This window comes from Podarcis cretensis, assembly GCF_951804945.1.
Source record: "Podarcis cretensis genome assembly, chromosome: 12".
NCBI lineage: Eukaryota > Metazoa > Chordata > Lepidosauria > Squamata > Lacertidae > Podarcis > Podarcis cretensis.
Window position 1 is genome coordinate 2,097,884 of NC_137181.1, and position 25,542 is coordinate 2,123,425.

Below are 25,542 nucleotides of genomic sequence, written 5' to 3' on the forward strand. Positions count from 1 at the left end.
ACTTTCAGTCTCAGCAACTGATCCATGGGGCCAGATCTACTGGGGATGAGCTGTTGCACTCATGAGTCCTGACAACCAATCAATCATTTTATTTGTATGCCTCTTTTCCAAAGTTAAAACTATGCTCAAGGCAGTGAGCAATGTACAGTGGTACCTCTGGTTACAGATGCTTCAGGTTACAGACTCCGCTAACCCAGAAATAGTACCTCGGGTTAAGAACTTTGCTTCAGGATGAGAACAGAAATTGTGTTCCGGCAGCAGCAGGAGGCCCCATTAGCTAAAGTGGTGCTTCAGGTTAAGAACAGTTTCAGGTTAAGAACGGACCTCCGGAACTAATTAAGTACTTAACCCGAGGTACCACTGTATTAAAAAATCCACATAACTACAAACATAAAAGCAGTTATAAATAATAAAGAAAGCTTCAAAAAGTGCACAACCCAACTGAACAATTATAACACCACATTAATCCAAAATGAAGATACAAAAAATCAGTATCAACAGCCACAATGCCCCCTCCAGCAAAAACCCCTCAACAATGCCCCAGCCCAAGGCATTTCTGAGTGTCATTTTTGACAGTCCACCAAGACTGTGCAGATTGTGTTCTTGCTAATGAAGAGCTAACTTGCACAGTGTGGTTTCCTGCCGGCTCGCTTCTGACACCTGCCATGTGTCAAATTTAAATCCGTGGCTCCTCCCACTTCTGCATCTGGCTCCACCCACCACTGGCCATGTGGCCCTTGAAAGTTGTCCAGCATGGAATGTGGCCCTTGGGTGATGAAATGCCCCCCCACACCTCTGTCCTAAATAAAAGGGCACCAGCTCAGACCAAGGTTACGGTGTTTTGCAGCAAATGGAGGAAGTTTCTCTCCTGGCGCTTGCCTGAACTATAGTTCTGGTCCAATCCTGCCTCTCTCCCTTCTCCGGCAGTGGACTGCATCATGTCCCCGTGGACCACCTGGAGTGAATGCAGCCGGTCGTGCGGGCTGGGGGTGACCTTCCGGCGCCGGGACTTGCTCCGCAACGCCCTCCCTGGGGGGCAGTGTGACCGCGATGAGTTTGACAGCCGCTCCTGCTTCCTGCGGGCCTGCCCAGGTAGGGGCTTCTTCTCCCCACTTACCTGGGAGCAGCGGGTTCCTGGACAGACGGGGCTCAAAAGGCTCCCTCAGCTTCTCATTGTCTCTGCAGATGCCTGGCTTGAATGAGAACCCTTTGGGCAAGGAATTGAATTTTGCAAGTGCTGAATATTTCAAACAGAAACTTATTCGTATAGAATCGGGGCCAACCAGATGCCCCACAAGCAGGATTCGAGCCCGAGAACCCTCTCAAGCCTTCTCAGGCCTGAAGCTCTTCATAAAAACATGGAATTATGGAATTGTAGGGTTGGAAGGGACCCTGAGGGTCATCCAGTCCAACCCCTGGGGATGCAGGAATATGCAGCTGGATTGAACCTGCAACCTTTGTGTTATGAGCACCACGTGCTAACCAACTGAGCTACCAACTGATTTATCTTTTTTGCATACTGTTTTGAGGCTGTTTAGTTTGCAATCTAGTGGTGTCTACGTTTTATGAAAGATGCAGAGTTTATTTCATAAAATGAATACACCACTAGATTACAAACTAAACAGCCTCAAAGCAGTTTATGGGGGGGGGGAGATAAATCAAACGTTAGCAGTAAATAAGATTAACAGCAATAATTTAAGACATTCAAAAAGTTAAAATAACAACAAGAGGCTGAAAACAGGATTTAAACTTTCTAAAGACCTGAACAGGCTTGCCTGAACAATAACGTATTTAGCAGGCACCAAAAAGAGTGCAATGAAGGCATCTCTGCCTGGTGTCAAGAGGCAGGGAGTTCCAAAGGAAAGGTGCTGCCACATTAAAAGATCAAGTTCTTGCAAATGCAGAACGGGTGTTATGCACCACCTGTGCCAATTTCTTACAACAACCTTGCGATGTGGGCTAAAGCGAAGAACTTGTAGCATTTTGCTTAAAACGTTCATTTTGCCAGACTCATAAAAACACATCTTTCATTCATAGTCGACGAAATCATTTAAACCGGCTCCCCATTATTAATTCCAAAAAGGCACGGGAAGGTTGGCATGACAAAATACTGCCTTAAGATACAGGGGCCCAATTCCAAGTGTAGAATATTCTGTGGTCGCATGACGAGGAGGCCAGAGGTCAGTCGCGTGGCTCTCTCTCTCCACCCAGTTAACGGCGCCTGGGCATCCTGGGGTGAATGGTCGGACTGCGACGCCGAGTGCCGCGGTGGCGTGCGGAGCCGCACCAGGACCTGCGCCGACCCCCCACCCAAGAACGGGGGGCAGCCTTGCCCGGGGGATGCTGTGCAGATGGAGACTTGCAACCAGCAGCCCTGCGGAGACGCCCGGGGTAAGTTCTGGCCACCGTTGGGAGCCAGGGAGGGTCAGAAAAGAAAGGTGGGCCGTTGATGGAGCAGTGGTGGCCTGAGATGGGGGGGGGGGTGAGCCTGGGGGATGGCAGGAACATCAGGAAACCAAAGAAAAACAGTGAACAATTTGGGGAGAAAAGAAAGAGAGGTTTTGTCTTTCTTTACATCTGGCCTTGCACGTACCAGAGAGGCCTTCTACCAAACACACAGAGGAAAAACTCCCTCAGAAATGCACAGCCAATCAGGGCCATGTGCTGCCTCTCTTGAGATCATGCTACTCTGCCTGGTTGCTAAGTGACTCCTTCTTCACCCTCTATAGCCGAGTTACTGAATTAACCCTTGAGTTACAAACTGAATGATCCCTGGACTTCCAACATGGGGCAGATGGGCAGGAGCTATAGGTGCTTCTGGTTTGCCTTGTGAATTACAAAGGTGCTGGTGATAAAAGAAGCTTATAAGTCCAGTGGGAATATTTACCTGGGCTCGCCTCCTTGAAATGAATGGAAGTTGCACAAGCCCAAGTACCCATTCACTTCAATGGCGCTTGCACAGGGGAGTGGAAGTGACTGCTGGGTTGTGCTGTCAGTTTTGGGGTCTCCATATTGTCGTCTTCGAACACAGGGGCAAGGGGCTGGGGGGAGATCAGTTTTAAAGGTTAGGTCAGCAAGGAGGCGTTTCCTCAAATCAACTGCAGCCCCACTTCATAATCTTTGGATACTGAGACTCTCTACACACTACTAGATCCTTTTTAAAGCATATTTTCCCCCTTCAAAGAATTCTGGGCAGTGTTAAGGGCTGCTGGGAATTGTAACTCTTTGGGGTAAAACTACATTTCCCAGAATTCTTTGAGGGAAAGATTGTGCTTTGAAGGTGCTTTAAAAGCAAGGTTTTATTTGCTGATGATATTATTATTATTAGTCACGTTCATCATGCAGAGAGGTGGGTAGAATTAATCCTTGCTTGATATGAATATGGATGGATGAACTTTTTTTGGTATTTTCGTTTATGACTGTGGCTTTAATGCTTCTTAGGTTATATGTCTCTTATTTATATCCCATTTCCCCCTCCAGGGAGCACCATTGTTCTCCCCCCATCTCCTTTAATCCCCACAACAACCCTGTGAGGTAGGCTAGTCTGAGGGACAGTGACTGGCCCAAAGGACGCACCCAGTGAACTTCATGGGAGAATTTGAACCCTGGTCTCTCCCAGGTTCTCGTCCGGCACTCTAACCATTGTGCCACACTGTTTCTTCTCACTTGTAAGGAGTACCTCCATCTCTCTTTTTTGCAGCCATTTTTTGGCAGCCATTTTGCACGGGCACATCATTTTTTAGATACCAAAAAAATGTTTAAAGGTGCAGCGTATAAGCATCCTGAAAACCTGAGGTTGGAAAGGGAGGAAGGCTGGATGGCCGCAAGCCCTGCTCCCTCCACCCACTAGGCTTCGCTTCCCTTCTCCCGCACCCCAACCTCCTCCCCTCGCCTGTTTCCTCTGCAGACTGCGGGCCAGACATGGTCTATGTGCAAGCCGGGCACTGCGAGCGAGGCCTCGTGGCTCCGTGTCCCCAAACGTGCCGCCAGCTGAGCCTGAAGACGAGTTGCCCCAGCAACTGCGTGGAGGGTGAGTATGTTTTCCCTGGGGCTGGGAGGGGGGCACCACGTTCCTGATCCCTTCCTAGCCTAGAAAAGAGGCTCCCTCGATCCCTGCCCCCTGCTCTGACCTCCAGCCCCCTCTGTCTCTCCTCCCAGGCTGCCGCTGCCCCCCGGGGCTCTTCCTGCAGGACGGGGGCTGCGTGAACGTCAGCCAGTGCCACTGCTTCTTCGACCACGAGCGCCGCCTCCCGGGGGAGATGTTCCTGAGGGACAACTGCAGCCAGTGGTGAGCGGGGGTCTCTCTGGTGCCCCACCCTTCTCCTCCTCTTCCTCCATCTCCTCCTCCTCCTCCTCCTCTGGCAGGGCTCCGAAGAGCGCAGGGTACAGTCAGGCAACCAGGGGAGCAACCCAGGAGAGGGGACTGGCAATTAATAATAATAATAATAATAATAATAATAATAATAATAATAATAATTTATACCCCACCCTCCCCAGCCAGAGCCAGGCTCAGGGCGGCTAACACAGGTACAGTAAAAACATAATGAGAAGGGGAAATAAAAAATTTAAAATACAGGTTAAAATGCAATTTAAAATGCAGCCTCATTTCAAAAGTAGCCCATAGATCAAAACCATAAGGGGAGGGAATCATAAGGGTCAGACCAAGTCCAAACCAAAGGCCAGGTGGAACAGCTCTGTCTTGCAGGCCCTGCGGAAAGATGTCAAGTCCCGCAGGGCCCTAGTCACTTGGGACACAGCGTTCCACCAAGTTGGGGCCAGTACCGAAAAGGCCCTGGCCCTAGTTGAGACCAATCTAACCACCTTGCGACTGGGGACCTCTAAAATGTTGTCGTTTGTGGACCTTAAGGTCCTCCGCGGGGCATACCAGGAGAGGCGGTCCTGTAGGTACGTGGTTCCTAGGCTGCATACGGCTTTAAAGGTCAAAACCAGCACCTTAAACCTGAGCCTGTACTCCACCGGGAGCCCCGCCACCCACAAGGCAGGAGTCTAAGTGTCTGGCTTCAGGGAATCTGACCCCCTCCCTCACGGCAGGCTGCCAGTAATGGAAAGACAAGAAGCTCTCACCAAGGTCTTTTATTCAATATTCACAGAGAGATGTGGAAGTGCCGTCTCTTGGATAATGGCGTTGTTCTGAGTAAAGTCCCACCCCCTCCGTCTCTCCTATTATACGCCATCCCTACATTGGCTGATCTGTGCTTTCTGCCTCTGAGCTTTCTGTTCTCCTACTTTCGATGCCTGCCGGGTTCTGGGAAGGGGGGTTTGGCATGCTTTCTAAAGACACTGAGTCTTCCCGCTGCCTCTACCCTGGTGCTTCTTTGACTTCTTCCTGCTCATCTCCCAATATTTCCCAGCTTCTCCCCTCTGCAGCCTCTGAACTGTGACCTTCTGCAAACCACTATTCTAAATCTATACAGTCTTCCCTTTTTCTGGGAAGTGCAGGAGGAGGGGGTGGTCTCCACCATTCCTCCTCAGTCCAGTCCCTGACACTAAAGAGGAGGGAGAGTCGAGCAGTCTGAGGCGGAGGAAGGCACACGGGATTGGGCAGAGGAAGAAGGGATGGTTCAGGCGAGGGACAAGTCAGTAGATTGCCCACCTTCCCCTGCTCCACTATCTCCTAGCGTCAGAAGGGGCGTGAAAAGGGAAGAGCAATGACGACTTCTGCGCGGGAGAAGTCTTGGGTTGTGGGCCCATAACCCGCCAGGGAGGGTATCTATGCCGGAGGAGCTGAGGGTCCTGTTCTTTCGGAAACTGCTCCATTGTGCCCAGACCTGTGACCAGCTGTCTAGAGGCTAACCCTTGGGAGGCCGCCCAGAAAAGAATGTGGCCCTCCCACCAGAGAAGAATGGCAGGTGAAGTTAATGGACTGTGCTGAAATGGCTAAAATGACCGGGAGAGTCAGAAATCAGCAAGACCAAAATTTTAACAAGGAATGGGGGGAAATTATAACTTACCTTAAAGACCATTGTAAACAGTTAAAATAGTAGGATTGGAATATTACTTATAGTTTAATGTTGAATTCTGGGCATAACACAAGAGGCAAAGGTTTTGGATTACACTGGTACCTTGGTTCTCAATCCATTCTGGAAGTCCGTTCCAAAACCAAAGCATTCCAAAACCAAGGCATGCTTTTCCATAGAAAGTAATGCAAAACGGATTAATCCATTACAGACTTTTAAAAACAACCCCTAAAACAGCAATTTAACATGAATTTTACTATCTAATGAGACCACTGATCCATAAAATGAAAGCAATAATCAATGTACTGCAGTCACACAATCAATCAGTAGCTGAACTGGGTTCCACAGTCACACACAAAAAAAGAGCCGTAAAAACAAAAATGCAAAATAACAAAAACAGACGGACCACAGCGTAACTCTCAAAACAGAAACGGGGCTCTCAGATCAGAAGCGTAACACTCAAAATGGAGCATGTTTGGCTTCCGAAAAAAGTCCGCAAACCGGAACACTTACTTCCAGGTTTGCAGTGTTTGGGTTCCAAGATGTATGAGTACCAACGCATTTGAGAACCAAGGTACCATTGTATCATAAAAGATGCAGGAAGAAAGGATTAATAACAGGACCCACAAAGGGGAGGGTGGAAGTCCAGGAGATTCCTGGGAATCTTGTTTTTATTATTTATGTGTGATATATCTCTCTACAATATTTGAAAAACCAAATAAATAAATTTTATATATAAAAAAAGAATGTGGCCCTCAAGATATGAAAGGTTCCCAATCTCTGCCTTTGCCCCTGGGACTGATGGGAGGGTCACAGGTTCCCCCCTTTTGGGGTGTTGGTGGTGGGGTCCAGATTCAGTCCTGATGAGCTTTTGTCCTCCACCTCCTTCCTGCTCCCACCGCCAGCGTCTGCCTGGAAGGCGCCGTGACCTGCGACTCGGTTTCCTGCCCCGTGAAGTGCGGCTGGTCGGCTTGGTCTCCGTGGAGCCCTTGCGGAAGGAGCTGTGGGGTCGGCATGCAGCAGAGATTCAGGTGAAGGAGGGCAGCGTCCACCTGTAGGAGGGACATGGCCTCTCGAGGCAGGTTTTTTTATCTGGCTCTCCCAAGGAAGGTTGTGATCAAAACATGGTGGGGGTTTTTTGTTTTCTCTCCTTCCCCCAACTCGTCCCACTGGAGTAGGTAATGTGAATTTGTCATTGAAATTGCTTTTTTATTTAAGATCTCAGGGCAGATCACAGCATAAAAATACTGTAGCACCCTGCTTGTGGTTAACACTTAGCTGGAATGAAATATTCAATGCAGCAATAGAGAAATTAAAATAATAATTTATTTGTCAGACAAATAAATGATAGGCACAGTGGTATATGGTTACCAAAGCTCTGCCCCCTTCTAGCCCTGATGGCCAGCACTTATATTTCCTCAGCCCAGCCCCCTTGCTCCTCCTTTGGCAGCCTCTGTCCAATCAGCCTGGTTGAAATTCCTATTGGCTGTTTGCTAGAACCAATCATAAAAGATACACCCATTTCCTATTACCTTTTATGGGAGACAAAGAGCTATATTTCCTTCTATCCATAAATGGCAGACAAGTAGCCATATATCTTACATTTGCCTCGACAAGGCACCTTAATTACCAGATCACCTTTTGCCCCTGTTGCCCCTGCATTCCAAAACAAATGGCTAAAACAAATGGCTCGTGGTATTAAATTCTATCTAAACAGAGATCTTGGGTTCACATTCTCATACACCATCAATGAAATAAGAATCTAACATTTCTTACTTTCTAAATCCTTTGCCTAATTGCATTAAGCCAACAAATCTCATACATAACATAGATAGCATTTTAGAAGAAAAGGCCTTTGCAAAGTAAAAAAGGAACTCAGTAAAAAACAGCTTCAAAAGAAGCCTCTTCAGTTTACACCCCCCTTTTCCCAGCCAGCTGCTTTTCCCATTAGCTCTTCCCAAAATTTATTGCCCTTTAACTCTCTCAGTATACCTTAAACCTTAGGAAAATATGGCTAGAGTCTGATGAGAGGCACATGGTATTATTTTCTGTTAAACAATAAATCTTACTATTTACCAACTCTTAATTAGTGTTTTTGCAGCTTGATTGTGAATATGTAGGGTCAGTGTAACATTTGCTCCCAGCCTGTAATTCCCTTTTACAACTTTGAGAAACTTGTCTCCTGCTACTGCTATAAATCAGGGGGGCCCTTTTTCAGGAGAGCAGGAAGATAAACAACTGCCAAAGTACTTAGCCAGCTGGTTTCTGCCTGGCATGAAACATACAAACATTTGCAAATATATCTTTAAGCTCATGTTAAAATACAGGCCTTGATCAGATGCCTCAATACGAGATAAAAACAAAATACATAAAAAGAAAACAAAATTTTAAAAACACACCCAATAACCCCTCCCCCCCCCCCCACACATTTAAAATCAGCCCGGTTGAAGAAACCCTGGCAGGTAGCTCTCCAGTCTCCAAGCTGTTTAAAAACCGACAACCAAAGAGACCACCACTTTTCAGTGGAGTCTGTTCCGCTGTTGAAGAGCTCTTACCGCTAGAAGGTTCTTCCTAATGTTTAGACCTGTGGGTATAGGGCAGTATATAAATTCAATTAACAACAGCAGCAGCAACAATGGTCTGAATTCCTTGTCATCTGAAGCCATCGCTCCAGACCCTGCCCTCTGGAGCAGCAAACAGCAAGCTGCCTGCATCTTCCATGTGATGACAACCCTTCTGATATTTGAAGAAATTTATTACAATTATAAATGTAACACATGTATTAGTTGTAGTCGCCATGTGTTTTCTTGATTTTTTTAAAAAAATGAATGGATGGAACTGTCATTGAAATTCTACTCAATATTGGTCCAGATTAGATTCCAATTTATAGTTAGCAAAGTAAAATCTTAAACACGTTGCAGGATTCCCAAAAGTAGACCAGAGGGAATTTTATTTCATCCAGCGGAGCTTTACTGCTACTGAAGGCAGATGAGCATCATGGTCACAAATCCAATGCATTCAGGATGGCCCTGTCCATCAGAAATCCAGTTGCAGTAGACATTGTGAGGAGAATCAGAACTTACAGGGTTAAACAGTTCTGTGTGACGTCTCACATTCTGAGGCGTGGTTATGTTCACATACGGGAATCTTTCTTTGTGTGTGAGTTTCCTTTCGTTTTTGGCTGAGAGACAAAAGGATGTCCGCTCTCTCGCCAGGCTGATTTATGATGTTTTTCTTCTCATTAAAGGCTGTTGGAGATTAGCAAGAAGCCTGCATTCAGTCTGATTTATTATCCACACACAAGGCAACACTTCCTACCGCTGCTAAAAACTCTGCTAAGGACTTTGCTAAGAGAGCTCAAGTTTTTTCTATCGGCACAGGCGTCCATCGGCACAGGGGAAGCGTGCCGGGCGCCATCTTATCTCAGACATAACTTAAACTCACAGTAATTTATAATAAGTCGAAACCTTAACACTAAGCACACCATATGCAGAACACCACAGCAGAAGGAAAAGAGAGCTACAAAAGAGTGAAACCCAGGCTCCTTCTGGCCTTATTATTATAGTCAGACAGGGGCGGAGGAAGGTGTCGTGACACCCGGGGCGGGCGTCGCTATGTAGGGCGCATGTGCGGTGTTGCTATGCATGATGCATGTGCCGCACATGTGCTGTACTTAGCAGTTTGCTACTGGCGCCGCTCCAGTGCCGTACGGATGGTGCCAGGATCCCTCTGTCGCTGCTACAGCCATGAGCAGAGGATCCCAGCACTGTCCATACGGTGCTGGAGTGGCGCCGGCGGCAAACTGCTAAGTACAGCGCATGTGCGGTGTCGCACGCATGCGCTGTACATAGCGACGCCACACATACACTGTATAGCACATGCAGACATGGAACCTGTCGTTGCATGGCCACTGTAGTTAGTATGACCTTAACAGAAAGAGATTACAGAACTATAAAGACTAGAACTAACTGAGAAACAGTTTCTACCCAAATGCGATTTTGGTTTTAAACGCAGTGTAAGGAGTCTCTATGGGAGTATATTGTATTTAAAAATGGGGTATCAGAGTTTTTAGGGGGCTAACCAGGTTGGGATAGCTGGGATAGCAGGCTTGTGGGTTTTTGAATGTCTGATGTAGATTTTTCAATTTCGTTGTTCTGTATGGGACAATGACAATAAAGATTATCGTATTGTAACCAGTTTAAGGCAGCTGTACTCAGCTTCTCTGAAGAAATAACCCAAACATCATGAACCTTCTGCTTACTTCTTTCACACAAAGAGGCTTCCAGAACCCCCTTGAATTAAGTAGAAGAGGAAAGATCTCTGCACATCAGATCAATACTTACTGCACTAGGAAATGCAAACTGTCAGGAATAGCAGTCCTTTCACCAGTATTATGTCCTCTTCTGGGATAGCTCAGTCGGTAGAGCATGAGACTCTTAATCTCAGTGTTGTGGGTTTGAGCCCCACAAGGGTCAAAATATTCCTGCGTTGCAGGCGGCTGAGCAGGACTCTACAATTCTGTGCTTCTAAGTTGCTTAGAGATACTTGATTCATTAACTCGGTACGTTTTGTTAAATGAATGAATAAGAGAAATGGAATTGCAGGGGTCCGTCCATCTGCATGGGTGCAGAGGCAAAGCTGCACTCAGTTCCCTTTTGGCTGGCCACTTACCCATCCCTCTCTTCCCCGTCCCCAACTTACAGACCACCCTGCCTCTTTTGCAGATCTCCCTCCAACCCGGCCGCTGCCAATGGCGGTGCCCCGTGCCAAGGCGATGCCCAGGAGGTCCGCGAATGCCACACCGTCTGCATCTCAGGTAAGGGGTCCCGACGAGGAAGAGGTGCGTCACTTTCATGAAATAAGTAAATCTGATGCCTTGGGAGGCTGGAGGAGAAGCTCCACTCCTCTGCATCAGCTGTCAAGCGAGTCTTTTGTTCAGGGAATGGTTTTGCACTCTTTTTTTAAAATATAATTCTTTATTGATATTCAAAAAAGCACAACAAACAAATGTGTGAAACAACCAATTGAGAATACAAGAAAATATCAATATTTGCTAATTCATATCACCATACATTCTTCTTAAATAAATCCTACATCTTCCCACCATCCCATGTATTTACAATATTACTTATCTGATACACAGTTAATCTCTATTTTCTTTTTACTGATATTAGTCAATATTATATTCGCTTATATTTATTTATGCTAATACAGAAGTCATTCAAATGCTGCCACTGACATTATAATACTGCAATAATCCTCATGGGGTTTCCTGTACGTCTCATTTTCGAATAAAGGTTTTTCTGTCATTTTTGCCAGTTCGGCGTACTCCGACAACTTACTTTGTCACTCCAGCTTCGTTGGGATTTCCTCTCCCTTCCAATTCATTTCGATCAGTATTTTTGCTGCTACCGTCACATACAAGAATATTTCCTTTGCATTTTTTGGTATGTCTGGGCCCAAAATCCCCAGGAGAAAAGACTCCAGGTTTTTTTAAAAAATGATACCTTGATCATTTTTTTAAGTTCCTCATTATTCCGCCTGCCAGTAGACTAGAGCCCTCACTTCTCCTGGAAGGGGACCCAGTGACCCCAACCCCGAGGCTTCCCGCGCCCCACACTCTTTCTCCTGTCCCTCCCCAGAGATCACCTTCGCCTGGAGCGAATGGACGCCCTGGTCCCCCTGCTCAAAAACCTGCTACTACGCCACGGACGTGGTGGGTGTCAGGAAGCGGTTCCGGGACTGCAATGGCACCACGGACACCGCCAGCTGCAGCGGGGAGACGGTGCAGGAGGAGCTTTGCGACACGCCCCCCTGCCCAGGTGAGAGGAGGGGGGCAGAAGGATGGCGGCAGCGCTGAGCCCCCCACTACCACCCTTGGGGATTATGGGAGTTTGCAGCCCGAAACATCCAAAGGGCACCAGGTTGGGGAATGGCGTCCTTTGGGGCCCGAGGTTTGGCTGATCTTACCCGAAAGGTGGCTGCCATACAGGAAGCGCCCTCAGGTTCTTCCCCAGTGCAGTGGCAAGTCGAAAGAGCATTCCGGGGGACCCTTCCAGCTCTATGACTCTAGGATAGAGAAACAGAATTGTAGCCAGAACTGGAGCCAGTGTGGTGTAGTGGTTAAGAGCGGGAGTCTCGTAATCTGGTGAACCAGGTTAGCGTCTCCGCTCCTCCACATGCAGCTGCTGGGTGACCTTGGGCCAGTCCCACTTCTCTGAAGTCTCTCAGCCCCACTCACCTCACAGAGTGTTTGTTGTGGGGGAGGAAGGGAAAGGAGAATGTTAATAATAAATAATAATAATAATAATAATAATAATAATAATAATAATAATAATAATAATTTATTATTTATACCCCGCCCATCTGGCTGGGCCTCCCCAGCCACTCTGGGCGGCTTCCATAGAAACCAAAAATACACTAAAATATCACACATTAAAAACTTCCCTGAACAGGTCTGCCTTAAGATGTCTTCTGAATGTCAGGTAGTTGTTTATTGCTTTGACATCTGATGTTAGCCGCTTTGAGATTTCTTAAAGGGAGTCAAAGACAGGATATCAAATCCAAACTCTTCTTCTTCTAAAGTTACCCTGGGGGTCATCGAGTTCAACAGCCTCCAATGCAAGGATCACAGCTAAAGGAGAGACCACCACCACCATCATCATCATCATTTTATTTGTATGTCGCCTTTACATAATTGAAACTATGCTCAAGGCGGCTTACAACACAACAAGATTTACATAATTACAAACATAACAGAGGTCATAAACAATAAATAAAACACCTCAAAAAGCACACAACCCAGTGGGAACAGTTTCCACGCAAATCATAAGAGTTAAAACTAAAAAGACAACAATAATATCAATAACAGCAACAAGCTCTCTCCCCTGTAAATAAATACTCCAGCCCAAGAATCCATTCAACAGCCTCAGCTTTTGTAGCTGGAGTCAGTCCACTCTCCCAGGCCAGATGGGGAAGGGCCAGCAAGGCAGGGTGCAGGTCTTCCAGGGCTCACGGCCAAGAAGATCCCATTTAAAACAAGACAGATAAAAATAAAAAAACAATTTAAAAGTAGCTGCAGTCCTTGTGAAGCCTGTCAAGCCAGCTGGAAAGAGGGAGGGGCAGGGGTCCTTCAGGCCCTCAGCAGGCAGACCACTTCCTTATCATCTTTTGTTCCTTCTTCCCTCCTCAGTGGAAGGCATCTGGACCCCATGGACCTCCTGGTCCCAGTGCTCGGCCCCTTGCGACTCCGGGGTCCAGACCCGCAACCGCACCTGCTCCAAGCCAGCCTACGGGGGACCAGAGTGCTCCGGACCCCTCATCCAGACCCGCGATTGCAACACCCAGCCCTGCAAAGGTACACATTTGGGATATGGCGTCCCTGTCAGGCGTGGAGAGTCTTCCCCTCCCTTCGGTAGCTTCGCAGATAAGAATCAAGATAAGAATCGATGAGCAGTTGATAGATTTGCGGTCCTTTTATTGCAGCACCACATTGCGAGCACAAATACACAGCTCTCCACAAGGAGGCAGTAGGCCAGTCTAATCTTCTTTCCGGCTTCCACAGCATTTTGGGCGCTGACAGGAAGTCCCTCCCTCCCTCTGACTCCTTTGCTCTCTATACATTCGGAGTCCGTGGTGAGTGGGGGGTCCACCACACTCTCGAGTGACGTCTCAGCTAGCTGCCCCCTCCCTTCTGGTTCTGTTGTCCTTATCTCATAACTGGGCAACTCCTCCCTAAGCTGTCCATCTCCTGTTTCTCTCTCTGCTTCTGAACACGCGGAGGATAAAGGGGGGGGCGGCGACCTTTCCCCCTCCAGCTCTCCATCGGAGAGAAGCTGGTCTGCCATGGAGTGCATCCCCCAGTCTTCGTCTTCAGACCATTCCCTGACACTGTCATGGTCTGGTTCACAGGCGATCGAAGTCCCGGCAGGGGACGTCAGGACCGGGGGCACAATGGTGGGGTGGGAGCAGGAACAGGAGTCCAGAAACCAGGAGTCAGAAAGCCAAAAGTCAGAGGGTCAGAGGGCCAGGAGTCAAGAAGCCAAGGGTCCGAGGGCCAAGAAGCAAGGAGTCACGAAGTCAAGGGTTTGAGGGCCAAGAAGCCAGGAGTCAGAAAGCTAAAAGTCAGAGGGCTGGGAGTCAAGAAGCCAAGGGTCCAAGGGTCAGGAAGCAAGGAGTCAAGAAGCCAAAGGCAGGAAGCGTGTTGCTGTGGCAAAAAGCCGAAGGGAAATGCTGACCTTATATCCCTTCCCGGTCTTTCCACCGGGTGCTGTGAGTTACCAATCGGCCTCACCTGTGTGGCCGCGCCTTGCCTCTTCAGAACAAACTTAGGAAGGCCCCAGTCCTGCGAAGCCCTACTGGTCACAGGGCCCGGCTCCTGCACGCACTCCTGACAGACACTTCCTCTCCAGCCCCCACCCATCCTGCTGCACCTCTGGGTACCCTACGTCTCTCACCAGATGCCTCTCCCTTTGTCCCCCCCCCCCCGCCAAACCCCACACAGCACTCTGCCCGGGGAACCTGGTGTACCAGACGGCCGAGGAGTGCGAGCGGAAGGGGGGCGCCTGCCCCCGCCTCTGCCTGGACCAAGGCTCCCGCGTGGAGTGCGCCTCCCGCTGCCGCGAGGGCTGCTCCTGCCCCGGGGGGCTCTTCCTGCACAACGACACCTGCCTGCCGCTCAGAGAGTGCCCTTGCTACCACCAGGGGGAGCTCTACCAGCCGGGGGACGTCGCCCTTCTGGACTCCTGCAACAACTGGTGATGAATGGATTGCATTTCTTCTCCTTCTTTTTACTCTTATTTATTTATTCCCCCTCCCAGGAGAACCCCCCTTATGAAAACCTGTATTCCTACACACACACACACACACACACACACCACAATTTGTAATAGTATGCATCTATAAAATGCTTCCTTCTTAAGTGATCCCCAAGTTATATATTTATTTTGCCTGAAGCCTAAAGGGGTATACAGAAGGTGCCAGGTGAGACTAACTGGGGAGAGCCACTGCAGAAAAGGCCCCGTTCTCGTGGTGCCACCCTCCAGACCTCTTTTTTTTCTCCAGAAATTTATTTGTTTGGTTTTTCAGATTGAAATTTCACAGTTCCATATCCCACGTACGACGTAAAAACTAGATTCCAAGGATTTTAACTGTTTACGATGGTCTTTAAGACAAGTTATAATTTTCCCCCATTCCTTATTAAGCTTTTGACCTTCCTGATTTCTGATTCTTCCGGTCATTTTAGCCATTTTGGCATAGTCCATTAACTTGACCTGCCTGCCTTCTCTGTTAGCTGCCATGGCTGCGCGGATGTTACTGGCCCAGAGATGGAAAGAAGATAAGGTCCCTACCCTCCGGGCCTCGATCCGCCCTGTTCTTCCGAGTGCAAATCATTCTAAATGATTTTCATTTTGCATTTTCACATTGATGCAACTCGTAAGACATCTACTCAGTGACGTAATGTCCCCCTTTTCCTTTTCCAGCACCTGCAAAGATGGAGAGATGTCGTGTACCACGGAGCCCTGCCCAGGTAAACAGAGACGGCCACCTTTCCTACTAGGTCAGAGTATTTATCGCTCTGGCCCAGGACGGCTCACACTGACAGTTGACAGTTCTCTAGGGTAGAGAAGTGGAGAAGGACTTAGAACCATACCATCATAGAATTGTAGAGTTGGAAGGGATCCAGGGGTCATCTAGACCAACCCCGGCACCTGCTCCCTCCAGTGAAAATTTAGCAGAGGATTCCAGTAGGGATTGAAGCTGGGGACTCCCACATGCAAGGCCAGTGGCCTACCAATGAGCCACAGCTCCTCTGCCCAACTGGGTGGAGCAGAAAATGGCCAAGCCACAAAGCTCATGGGCTCTTCAATTTAGCCCACCTCACAAGGTTGTTGTAAGGATAAAATGAGATGATAACCCAGTCTTGGCGGATAGATTGGTGGGTGGAATAGAGATCCTGCACCTGCCCTGAGGTTACACCTTCCAGGGACCGCAAGCGCCTTTTTAACCTTCTATGTGTTGAAACAAAATTTTAAAATTCCTTCCAGCAGCACCTTAGCGACCAACTAAGTTTGTTCTTATGAAAAATAACTTGGGTCTCTGAACGCCATATCTTGAGTGGGCTTGAGTTCCATCAGCAGCTGGTTTTATTTTAATTTATTTTATATAATAAATGTAATAATAGAAATAATATCTGGGGAAGGTGCCCGAAAAGAGATTCCCCCTTGCCTGAGCTGGCCTCCCTCTCTGCAGCTGACTGTGCCTGGAGCGACTGGACGGCCTGGGGCTCCTGCAGCCGCAGCTGCAACGTGGGCACTCGGCGGCGCTTCCGCTCCAGCTCCCAGCCCCCTGCTTCTGACGGAGGACAGCCCTGCCAGGGACCCAACGTGGAGATTGAGTTCTGCAGCCTGCAGCCTTGCCAGGGTAAGAGAGAGTGGGGAGGGGGGTTCAAGGAGAGAGGAAGGGGTCAGGCTGTGGGTCAGAGGGATGGGCAGGAAAGGGGGCAGAGGAGCACAATGAAAAGAGGGTGGCCGCAGCTGATTTGATTCATTACATTTCCAGGCCACTTTTCATTTGAATGAATCCCAAAGGGGCTTACAAACCATAAATAGAACAGAACAGAACATCACAAATACAGTAGTAACTTGGTTCTCAAACGCCAAAAATCCATAAGTAAATGTTCCAGTTTTCGGAAGGCAAACGTCTGATGCAGCTGTCGGCTATTGTTTCCGGGGCGCCTGCACCAATCAGAAGCTGTGCCTTGGTTTTCAAACATTTCAGAAGTCAAACGGACCTCCAGAACAGATTAAGTTTGGCGCTTTTGTTTTTGCTATTTATTTTGCGTTTTTGTTTTTGAGGCTTTCTCGGTTAATTTGTTTTTCTAACTGTGTGGAACCCAGTTCAGCTACTGATTGTGTGACTGCGAAAATGGATAAAATCCCCCATCCAAACAATGACTATCATCAGTGCAGATAAGGGGGAAAAAAGTAATTTTAATTTTTATCATCTACAATGCTATCTTATTTATTTTCTAGTACAGTGGATTGATTATGGCTTTCGTTTTATGGATCAATGGTCTTGTTACGTAGTAAAATTCATGTTAAATTGCTGTTTTAGGGGTTGTTTTTAGAAGTCTGGAAAAGATTAATCCGCCTTGGTTTTGGAACAGACTTCCAAAACGGCTTAAGTTTGAGAACCAAGGCACTACTGCAATTAACAATTACAATCTGCAGCATACTGTTGACAAAGCAGCAACTGAAAAATAAGTTGAACCTCACAATTAAAGTCATATCATATGATTAAAAAATCAGCATTTATAATCTATAAAACAATATTTGAAAGCATTAACAAAATAGCGACCAAAAAACAAACTTAGCACTGTTACGTTCATGCACACTCTCTCTACATCCTGCATGACTCGTAATCTTCTGCTCCTTTCAGCGCATTAAACTGCACAGACCCATGGTGCGCATGGCAGCAACTCCCTCCTGAAGGTTCCTTGGGCCGGAGGGGGGGCAGCAATCCCACCCCCCTCCAATGGCAAAGAGCTTCTCTCCCCCCTTCACAGGGCTAGAGGGTGGGGCAAGGCAGGTGGGAATAGCCATGGCCTGGTGGCCAACACAGAGTCTCTCCCCCATCTTAGATCTTCTTCTGGGACTTCTCGTTGTGCCCTCCTGGGTGGCAGCTAACAGACTGAGGGTGAATCCTGACAAGACAGAAGTACTGTTTTGGGGGGACAGGGGGCGGGCAGGTGTGGAGGACTCCCTGGTCCTGAATGGGGCAACTGTGCCCCTGAAGGACCAGGTGCACAGCCTGGGAATCATTTTGGACTCACGGCTGTCCAAGGAGGCACAGGTCAAATCCGTGTCCAGGGCAGCTGTTTACCAGCTCTATCTGGTACGCAGGATGAGACTCTCCCTGCCTGCAGACTGTCTCGCCAGAGTGGTGCATGCTCTAGTTATCTCCCGCTTGGACTACGGCAATGCGCTCTACGTGGGGCTACCTTTGAAGACGACCCGGAAACTACAACTAATCCAGAATGCGGCAGCTAGACTGGTGACTGGGAGCGGCCACCAAGAACACATAACATCGGTCTTGAAAGACCTACATTGGCTCCCAGTACGTTTCCGAGCACAACTCAAAGTGTTGGTGCTGACCTTCAAAGCCCTAAACGGCCTTAAAGACCCAGGATACCTGAAGGAGCGTCTCCACCCCCATCATTCTGCCCGGACACTGAGGTCCAGCTCCGAGGGCCTTCTGGCGGTTCCCTCGCTGCGAGAAGCCAAGTTACAGGGAACCAGGCAGAGGGCCTTCTTGGTAGTGGCCCCCGCCCTGTGGAACGCCCTCCCATCAGATGTCAAAGAGATAAACAACTACCTGACATTTAGAAGACATCTGAAGGCAGCCCTGTTTTTAATGTGTGACATTTTAATGTATTTTTAATCTTTGTTGGAAGCCGTCCAGAGTGGCTGGGCAAACCCAGCCAGATGGGCAGGGTGCAAATAATAAATTATTATTATTATGATTCCTTCTCCTCTGTTCTCACCCCCCTTCCCAGCTTCCGGCATGGAGTGGGGGCCCTGGTCTGAGTGCTCTGTTCCATGCGGAGGCGGATACCGGAATCGCACAAGGGCCAGCCTAACCGTCTTGCGCCGGATCGAATTTGCCACCTGCCACCTTCCCCCCTGCACAGGTGAGTCCGGTGGACCCATCTCGGTTCTGGGTGAGACAGAAAGGCTCTTATGATTCCCAAAGCGGGGGGGGGGGGGGGGGCAGTGCTGTCAGATGTAATCCACTGGGAGCAGTCAAACACAACATTCCTTGTTTTCCTAGAGTGGACATGCAAGGGGAGGTTTGGTCCAGCCAGTCGAAAACTTCCTGTTTCTTCCTGGGCTGGAACGTCCTTCCTTTTGCATGTGACTAGAGGTGGGCATGACCTTACCTGTCCAGGTGACAAAAGGACAAGACATGCTGCCACACTCTCTCTCTTTGACTTCGTCTGTCGTTGGAGCAGCCTTTTTTAGCTAAAAATGCTCTGTTGGCTTTTAGCCAACTGGGATTATCCCCGTATGGGATAGATCCACATGTATATACTTTGTAACCCCATTCCACTGAGCGCACAGAAACTCCTGGCACCGTTCTCTGCATCTATTTTGGTGGAATGACCTCAGTAGCGCCAGGCTAACTCCCCCCCAGCTACCCCCTGCCCCCTCGAAATGCTCCACCCACTTCTGCCTTGCACTTTTGCACCCAGGTGAGGTGCCCGGCGTCTGCCCGGAGGGGAAGGTGTGGCAGGAATGTGCCGACGGACCGGCTTCCTGCGCGGAGCTCAGTGCGGTGCCCAGCGCCAATGAGACCTGCCATGCTGGCTGCTACTGCCCCAACAGCACCTTCTTGCTGGTGAGTCTCTGCCCCCCCCCCATTTTTCCCATGTAGAGGCTGGGGGGGGCGTCCCCCAGGGCAGGGCCTTCTCCGTGGCGGCGCCTAATCTGGACCCACCTCATTTTTATGTTCGCAAGTTGCCTTACACTCTTTTTAATATTGTGTTTTAATGCTGTAATACTGCCTTGGGGCCTTAGGGCCTTAGGGCGAAGGACGGATGATTGATTGATTGATTGATTGATTGATTGATTGATTGATTGCAGATTAGTCTTCCCCAACCTGGGCCCCTCAGGAAGGTCTGAACTACAACTCCCAGCAGCAGCACCCCCAGACAGTGGGGAAAACACAAGATGTTTTAATTAGGTACATATTAATAATAATTAACAATGTTGTTATTTATACCTCGCCCATCGGGCTGGGTTTCCCCAGCCACTCTGGGCGGCTTCCAGCACATATAAAAACATAATAAAACATCTAACATTTTTTTTAAAAAAACTATGGTATAAGAGGAAACATCTTGGCAGAAATAGACTGATCCGTGTATTGTATAAATATAAGTTTGTAGGGAGGTAAAAAGAAACTATGGAAGAAATATGCAACTGTGTGGTATAAGATAATTGATAGATAAAGTACAGTGAGATTAATTGGAAATCATTTTTAATTTCTTTCTCTATAAGTTTTATAATTTCTTTCAGTATCGGGAGTATAAATGATGTTAGTTATATTAATTTTGTTGTTTCTTATATTGTGGTAGTTTGTTTGACTTTTCTATTATTTGTTTGTTTGTTTGTTTGTTTGAATGTATGTATGTTTGTTTGTTTGTATGTCTGTTTTCCCATAAATGTATTTATTTTAAATCAATAAAGATATATTTTTAAAAAAAGGGGGGGGCGGAAATCAAACATTAAAAACTTCCGGATACTGGGCAGCATAATTCATTTTTTGTGTATACGAAATAAGTTTTGTCATTCAAAACTTCCAGAGGGCCCCGTTTGGGGGAGGCTGATCTCAGAAGGGTGGTGTGTTTCTGCCTCTAATGCTGCCCCCTTCCCTCTCCGCCGCTTACAGAACAATCTCTGCGTGCCAGAGGAGGACTGTCCCTGCACCCTCGATGGGATGCTGTACGGCCCGGGAGACGTGGTACCCAGAGGCTGTGAAAACTGGTCAGTGCCTCTTCCTCTGGTTCTTGGCCAGCCATGCCCCTTCCTGCCAGCTCTGACTGCTGGCGCAAATATGTCTAGAGAGAGAGAAAGGAGAAGTTCCTGGATGCCAGGATCCAAGTTTGGGGCAAGGACTCTTTTTGTGAGAGGACCCCAGCAGAGATTTAGAGTCAGAAAATATGCCACAAAGCTCCTTGTTGTGGCACGAAAAGAGGCAGGACTGAAGATCTGGAGATATGCTTCAGAGATCCAGACTATGGGGAGTCAGAAAAAATTAATAATTACAATTTGGAGTACAATTTGGTCTTTTTTTATTTTAGTTTCTTGTTTTCAATTGGATTATGATGTGGATATGATGATTGGCTGTTTTTATTGGAAAATCAATAAAAATGATTTTAAAAAAAAGAAAAAAAATATGCCGCAAAACAAAGCATAGAAATATAGGTTGTTAGCGGCGAGACTTGTCTATGCACGGACTTGGCTGGGATGGCAAAATGGATGGGTTCAATCGAAGAAAAACCATTGTCACTATTAAGTTTGGGAATTTCTTCTAGACTTTTTGTGTGAAAAAGAAAATGATCTTAAGTCTGGGCTTGAGGACTGAAGAAGCTGACAGACACAGAATCGAAAGTTCTCCTCTCTCTTTTCCTCTTCTCTTCCTTTTGGTTTGTGTTTTTAATTAGTTTTTTATCTTAGATAAAAAGATATTTGATAATGACCTTTGTATATTTTCTTTCAAACTTTAATAAAATCTACTGAAGGGAAAAGACATACAGGCTTTTAAAAATATGCCCTTTCGAGCGAGTTCCAAAAAAGGTTTCTTTCCAAAATTTCCCTCTTCCCCCAGCATAGGAAAAGACCACACCTTAAAAAATGGTTTGCTTACAAATTCTCCAAAGGTCAGATTCATGTGTTTCAGAACGGTTGCACAGGCAGTGAAATTTAGCTTGCTTGGAAAGTGGTAAAAGTTGCTAGATTATTGGTATAGGATCTCAAGAGCGGCTGGTGACAGCCATGCAGTCCGAGCTGGAGCAACCAGCTCAACCCTCTCCGGGCGCTGAGATTCACAAGTAGATTGGAGGAGAACAAAAGCTTGATTCCTCCCCAGGTAAGGGGAAGTGGACATAGCTAAGCCTGGCAGGACAGCTTACTCCATGGTTTTAACCCCTTCATGCCTTTATTAGACTAAAGCATTTTGGTGATATGAGGATGGTTACCCTACACTAAAAAACACTCTCTCTTCCTCTCTGCAGCACCTGCCTCTCCGGTCGTGTGCACAACTGCTCCAGGGCAGCCTGCGGTGACGGTAAGGCCTGACTTACTGGGACACTTTGGGTTTGGAGGTTCTTGCTGTGAAACAGCCATCCTCTTGCTTCCCTTTGCAAAGAGCTCGGGCCCTTTCAGGTGATCTTGAATCATCCGGGGCTGCTGATGGCTCCTAGCCACAAGGGCTGCAATCTTCCTCCCCATCCAGGGTAGCGATGCTTTTGAAGACCAGTTGCTGAAAACCACAAGAGGAGAGAGTTGTTCTTGTCCTTGGATCCAGCTTGTGGGTTTCCTACAGGCAGAGCAGAGCTTGTCAGGAGTTCAGCCTACACTCGAGTAGGACCCTGGCAGTGACACATGCCTGACTGGCATGTTCTCTCCCTCCTGGTCAATCGTTCGGGAGCTTCAAAAGCTTTCTTCAGCCCAAACATCACAGCGAACGATTCCAACCGACACTGGCACACTTAGGGATCCGCAGAGTTTGCACATCACGCGCAACAGACCTCAGCAACTCAGCATTTTGGCTAATCTACTTTATTTACATATAAACACACACGGAGCACAGCAACATGGCTCCCTCTCTCTCTCTCTAGCATCAGACAGCGAAGAGGAAAAGAACAAAGGACAATAGTCCCACTTCACGGAACACAGGAACACAAACATCCTGTCTCCGTCACTTCCCACTCTGTGGAATGAAAACATACACTGTCATGTGTGAGACAACAATCCCATGACTGCAATCACGGAGCAGGAATTCTAACAGAGCTGTCATATCTAGTAGCCCTCTCCTCCTCCATGAATTTACCTAATCCTCTTTTAAAGCCATCAAGGTTGGTGGCCATCCCTGTCTCCTGTAGGAAAGAGTTCCACACACCAACTCTGTGTGAAGGAGGACATTCTGTTCACAATCTGAGTCTTGCTGTGCCCCCATCCCACCCCCTTCTCCATCTCAAGTCTCCCCCAGAAAGATCACAGCTCGCCACCTCCTGTTCAGACCTTTTATTTCCCTTTTCCCCAGTGAATGGCCAGTGGTCAGAATGGACCCCCTGGAGCGAGTGCTCAGCGTCCTGTGGGCTGGGGCTACGGAACCGGTACCACTTCTGCACGGATCCCCCTCCGTCTGGGATGGGGCTGCCCTGCTTGGGTCCCGAACGCGAGGACAAACCTTGCCAGGCCCAACCCTGCGCCCGTAAGTGTCCCCCTAAACACCCCTATTTCTTCCTGCTGCCTTTCCAAGAGTCAAGACTTCACCTTCACAATGTTATAAGAAAAACCTGCTGTTTTTTTCCTTATGGGGGACCCAAGAGCCCGTATAGAGTCCTTATGTAGGTTCCCTATTGGTAGGAGAAAATAACAGAGGCCAACCAGAGAATATTGAGAAGCAAAGCAGCTTGTAAGCCTGATCTTTATTGAACTGTTGCAACAGGGTGCTCACAACCATACACAAGAGGCAGGAGGGACCCAGAACAATGGTGTTCAAGCCCGTATATAGGCTTTTGAAATTACCCACCCTGTAGCTCAAGACCACCACCCCCTACACATCATACATACATCACAGAAGGAGGCGGTCTGCAGCAGAAATCCTGTCTTCCAGGATACCTGATAATGGTCACTGATTGCATTACCTGGGCAGCCTGGCCATTCTTTTGTGATAGTTAATACTTTAGTTCCTGACTCCAGGTCACAGGCTCACCCTATTCATACAGAAATGTGCCCTTAAGACAGGATTTGCAAGCAAAAAGGACAATGGGAAGCCTTTCGCCATTTGCCTCCCTTACTGCAGCGGAATATTTGAGGTCACTGGGAGAGTCAAAATGACTTCAAGATTGCTCTCCTATACTATTTCATATACTTATATGTGTATACTTATATATACTATTTCATATACATATATGTGTTTGCCTAGTACATTTATGTACATTTAATTCATATTGGAGACCTTAGAATTCTTATAACAGCGACTTCCCTCTTTCCTCCACCTGGGGGGCAGACCACACAGGAGGGAGGGAGTCTGCAATGGGGGGCCCAGCGACCCACACATGCTCTTTTCTCCCCTGTGGTTGCAGGGAATGGGGGCTGGGGGGCCTGGAGCCCCTGGACCGACTGCACCACCAGCTGTGGGGGAGGCATGAGGAGCCGGGCGAGAGCCTGCGACACCCCCGCCCCACAGGGGGGCGGGGACTACTGCGAAGGGGTCCCCACCCAGGTGGAGGGCTGCAGCTTGAACCCGTGTCCAGGTGAGTCAGGGCCGGGAATGGAAGACCCTGCATGCCGGAGACACACCTAGATGTTTTGGTAAAATCTCTGCCCCTGTCCCATCGCTCTTCCCCCTCACCCCAAAATGGGGGGGGGGCTTCTGGGGAGCCCTTCCTGGAAGAAGGACGGCCCCCCCTACCTGGATGGCGGCAAACAGATTGAGACTGAATCCTGACAAGACAGAAGTACTGTTTCTGGGGGACAGGAGGCGGGCAGGTGTGGAGGATTCCCTGGTCCTGAATGGGGCAACTGTGCCCCTGAAGGACCAGGTGCGCAGCCTGGGAGTCATTTTGGACTCACAGCTGTCCATGGAGGCACAGGTTAAATCTGTGTCCAGGGCAGCTGTGTACCAGCTCCATCTGGTACGTAGGCTGAGACCCTATCTGCCCGCAGACTACCTCGCCAGAGTGGTGCATGCCCTGGTTATCTCCCGCTTGGACTACTGCAATGCGCTCTACGTGGGGCTACCTTTGAAGGTGACCCGGGAACTACAACTAATCCAGAACACAGCAGCTAGACTGGTGACCAGGAGCGGCCGTCGAGACCATATAACACCGGTCTTGAAAGACCTACATTGGCTCCCAGTATGTTTCCAAACACAATTCAAAGTGTTGGTGCTGACCTTTAAAGCCCTAAACAGCCTCGGTCCAGTATACCTGAAGGAGCATCTCCACCCCCATCGTTCTACCTGGACACTGAGGTCCAGCTCTGAGGGCCTTCTGGCGGTTCCCTCCCTGCGAGAAGCCAAGTTGCAGGGAACCAGGCACAGGGCCTTCTTGGTGGTGGCGCCCGCCCTGTGCAACGCCCTCCCATCAGATGTCAAAGAGATAAACAACTACCTGACATTTAGAAGACATCTGAAGGCAGCCCTGTTTAGGGAAGCTTTAAATGTTTGACAGATTACTGTAAATTAATATTTTGTTGGAAGCTGCCCAGAGTGGCTGGGGAAACCCAGCCAGATGGGCGGGGTATAAATAATAAATTATTATTATTATTATTATACCTGGGGGGAGTCTGTGCTTGGGGGCAGGCACCACTGTGGCGTGACAAGAGCCATTTCAGCCACCTGCTACAGAGGATTGGGCTAATAATAATAATAATAATAATAAATTTTATTTATAACCTGCCCTCCCCGGCCAGAGCCGGGCTCAGGGCAGCTAACACCAGTAAAATCACAGTAAAAACATAATAGGAGGGGGCGGAACAATTTGAAATACAGGTTAAAATGCAATTTAAAATGCAGCCTCATTTTAAAAGTAGCCCATGGATCAAAACCGTAAGGGAAAGGAAAACATAAGGGTCAGACTGAGTCCAAACCAAAGGCCAGGCGGAACAGCTCTGTCTTGCAGGCCCTGCGGAAAGATGTCAAGTCCCACAGGGCCCTTGTCTCTTGGGACAGAGCGTTCCACCAAGTCGGGGCCAGTACTGAAAAGGCCCTGGCCCTAGTTGAGACCAATCTAACCACCTTGCGACTTGGGACCTCCAAAATGTTGTCATTTGTG

General features: G+C 48.2%; 1 protein-coding gene across 1 annotated transcript in view; it reads left to right on the forward strand.

Annotated features, from left to right (window-relative positions):
* LOC307227146 (SCO-spondin-like) overlaps positions 1-25,542 on the forward strand; it is a 181,490-nt gene that overhangs the window by 95,047 nt on the left and 60,901 nt on the right. Inside the window, exons 54-70 of the mRNA XM_079996268.1 lie at positions 928-1,092; positions 2,212-2,391; positions 3,908-4,030; positions 4,159-4,288; positions 6,884-7,009; positions 10,703-10,794; positions 11,621-11,800; positions 13,171-13,335; positions 14,482-14,734; positions 15,461-15,507; positions 16,230-16,400; positions 18,535-18,669; positions 19,231-19,376; positions 20,427-20,521; positions 21,772-21,824; positions 22,803-22,973; positions 23,851-24,021. Coding sequence (XP_079852394.1) covers positions 928-1,092; positions 2,212-2,391; positions 3,908-4,030; positions 4,159-4,288; positions 6,884-7,009; positions 10,703-10,794; positions 11,621-11,800; positions 13,171-13,335; positions 14,482-14,734; positions 15,461-15,507; positions 16,230-16,400; positions 18,535-18,669; positions 19,231-19,376; positions 20,427-20,521; positions 21,772-21,824; positions 22,803-22,973; positions 23,851-24,021 — 2,403 coding nt within the window. The remainder of the gene's footprint in view (positions 1-927; positions 1,093-2,211; positions 2,392-3,907; positions 4,031-4,158; positions 4,289-6,883; positions 7,010-10,702; positions 10,795-11,620; positions 11,801-13,170; positions 13,336-14,481; positions 14,735-15,460; positions 15,508-16,229; positions 16,401-18,534; positions 18,670-19,230; positions 19,377-20,426; positions 20,522-21,771; positions 21,825-22,802; positions 22,974-23,850; positions 24,022-25,542) is intronic.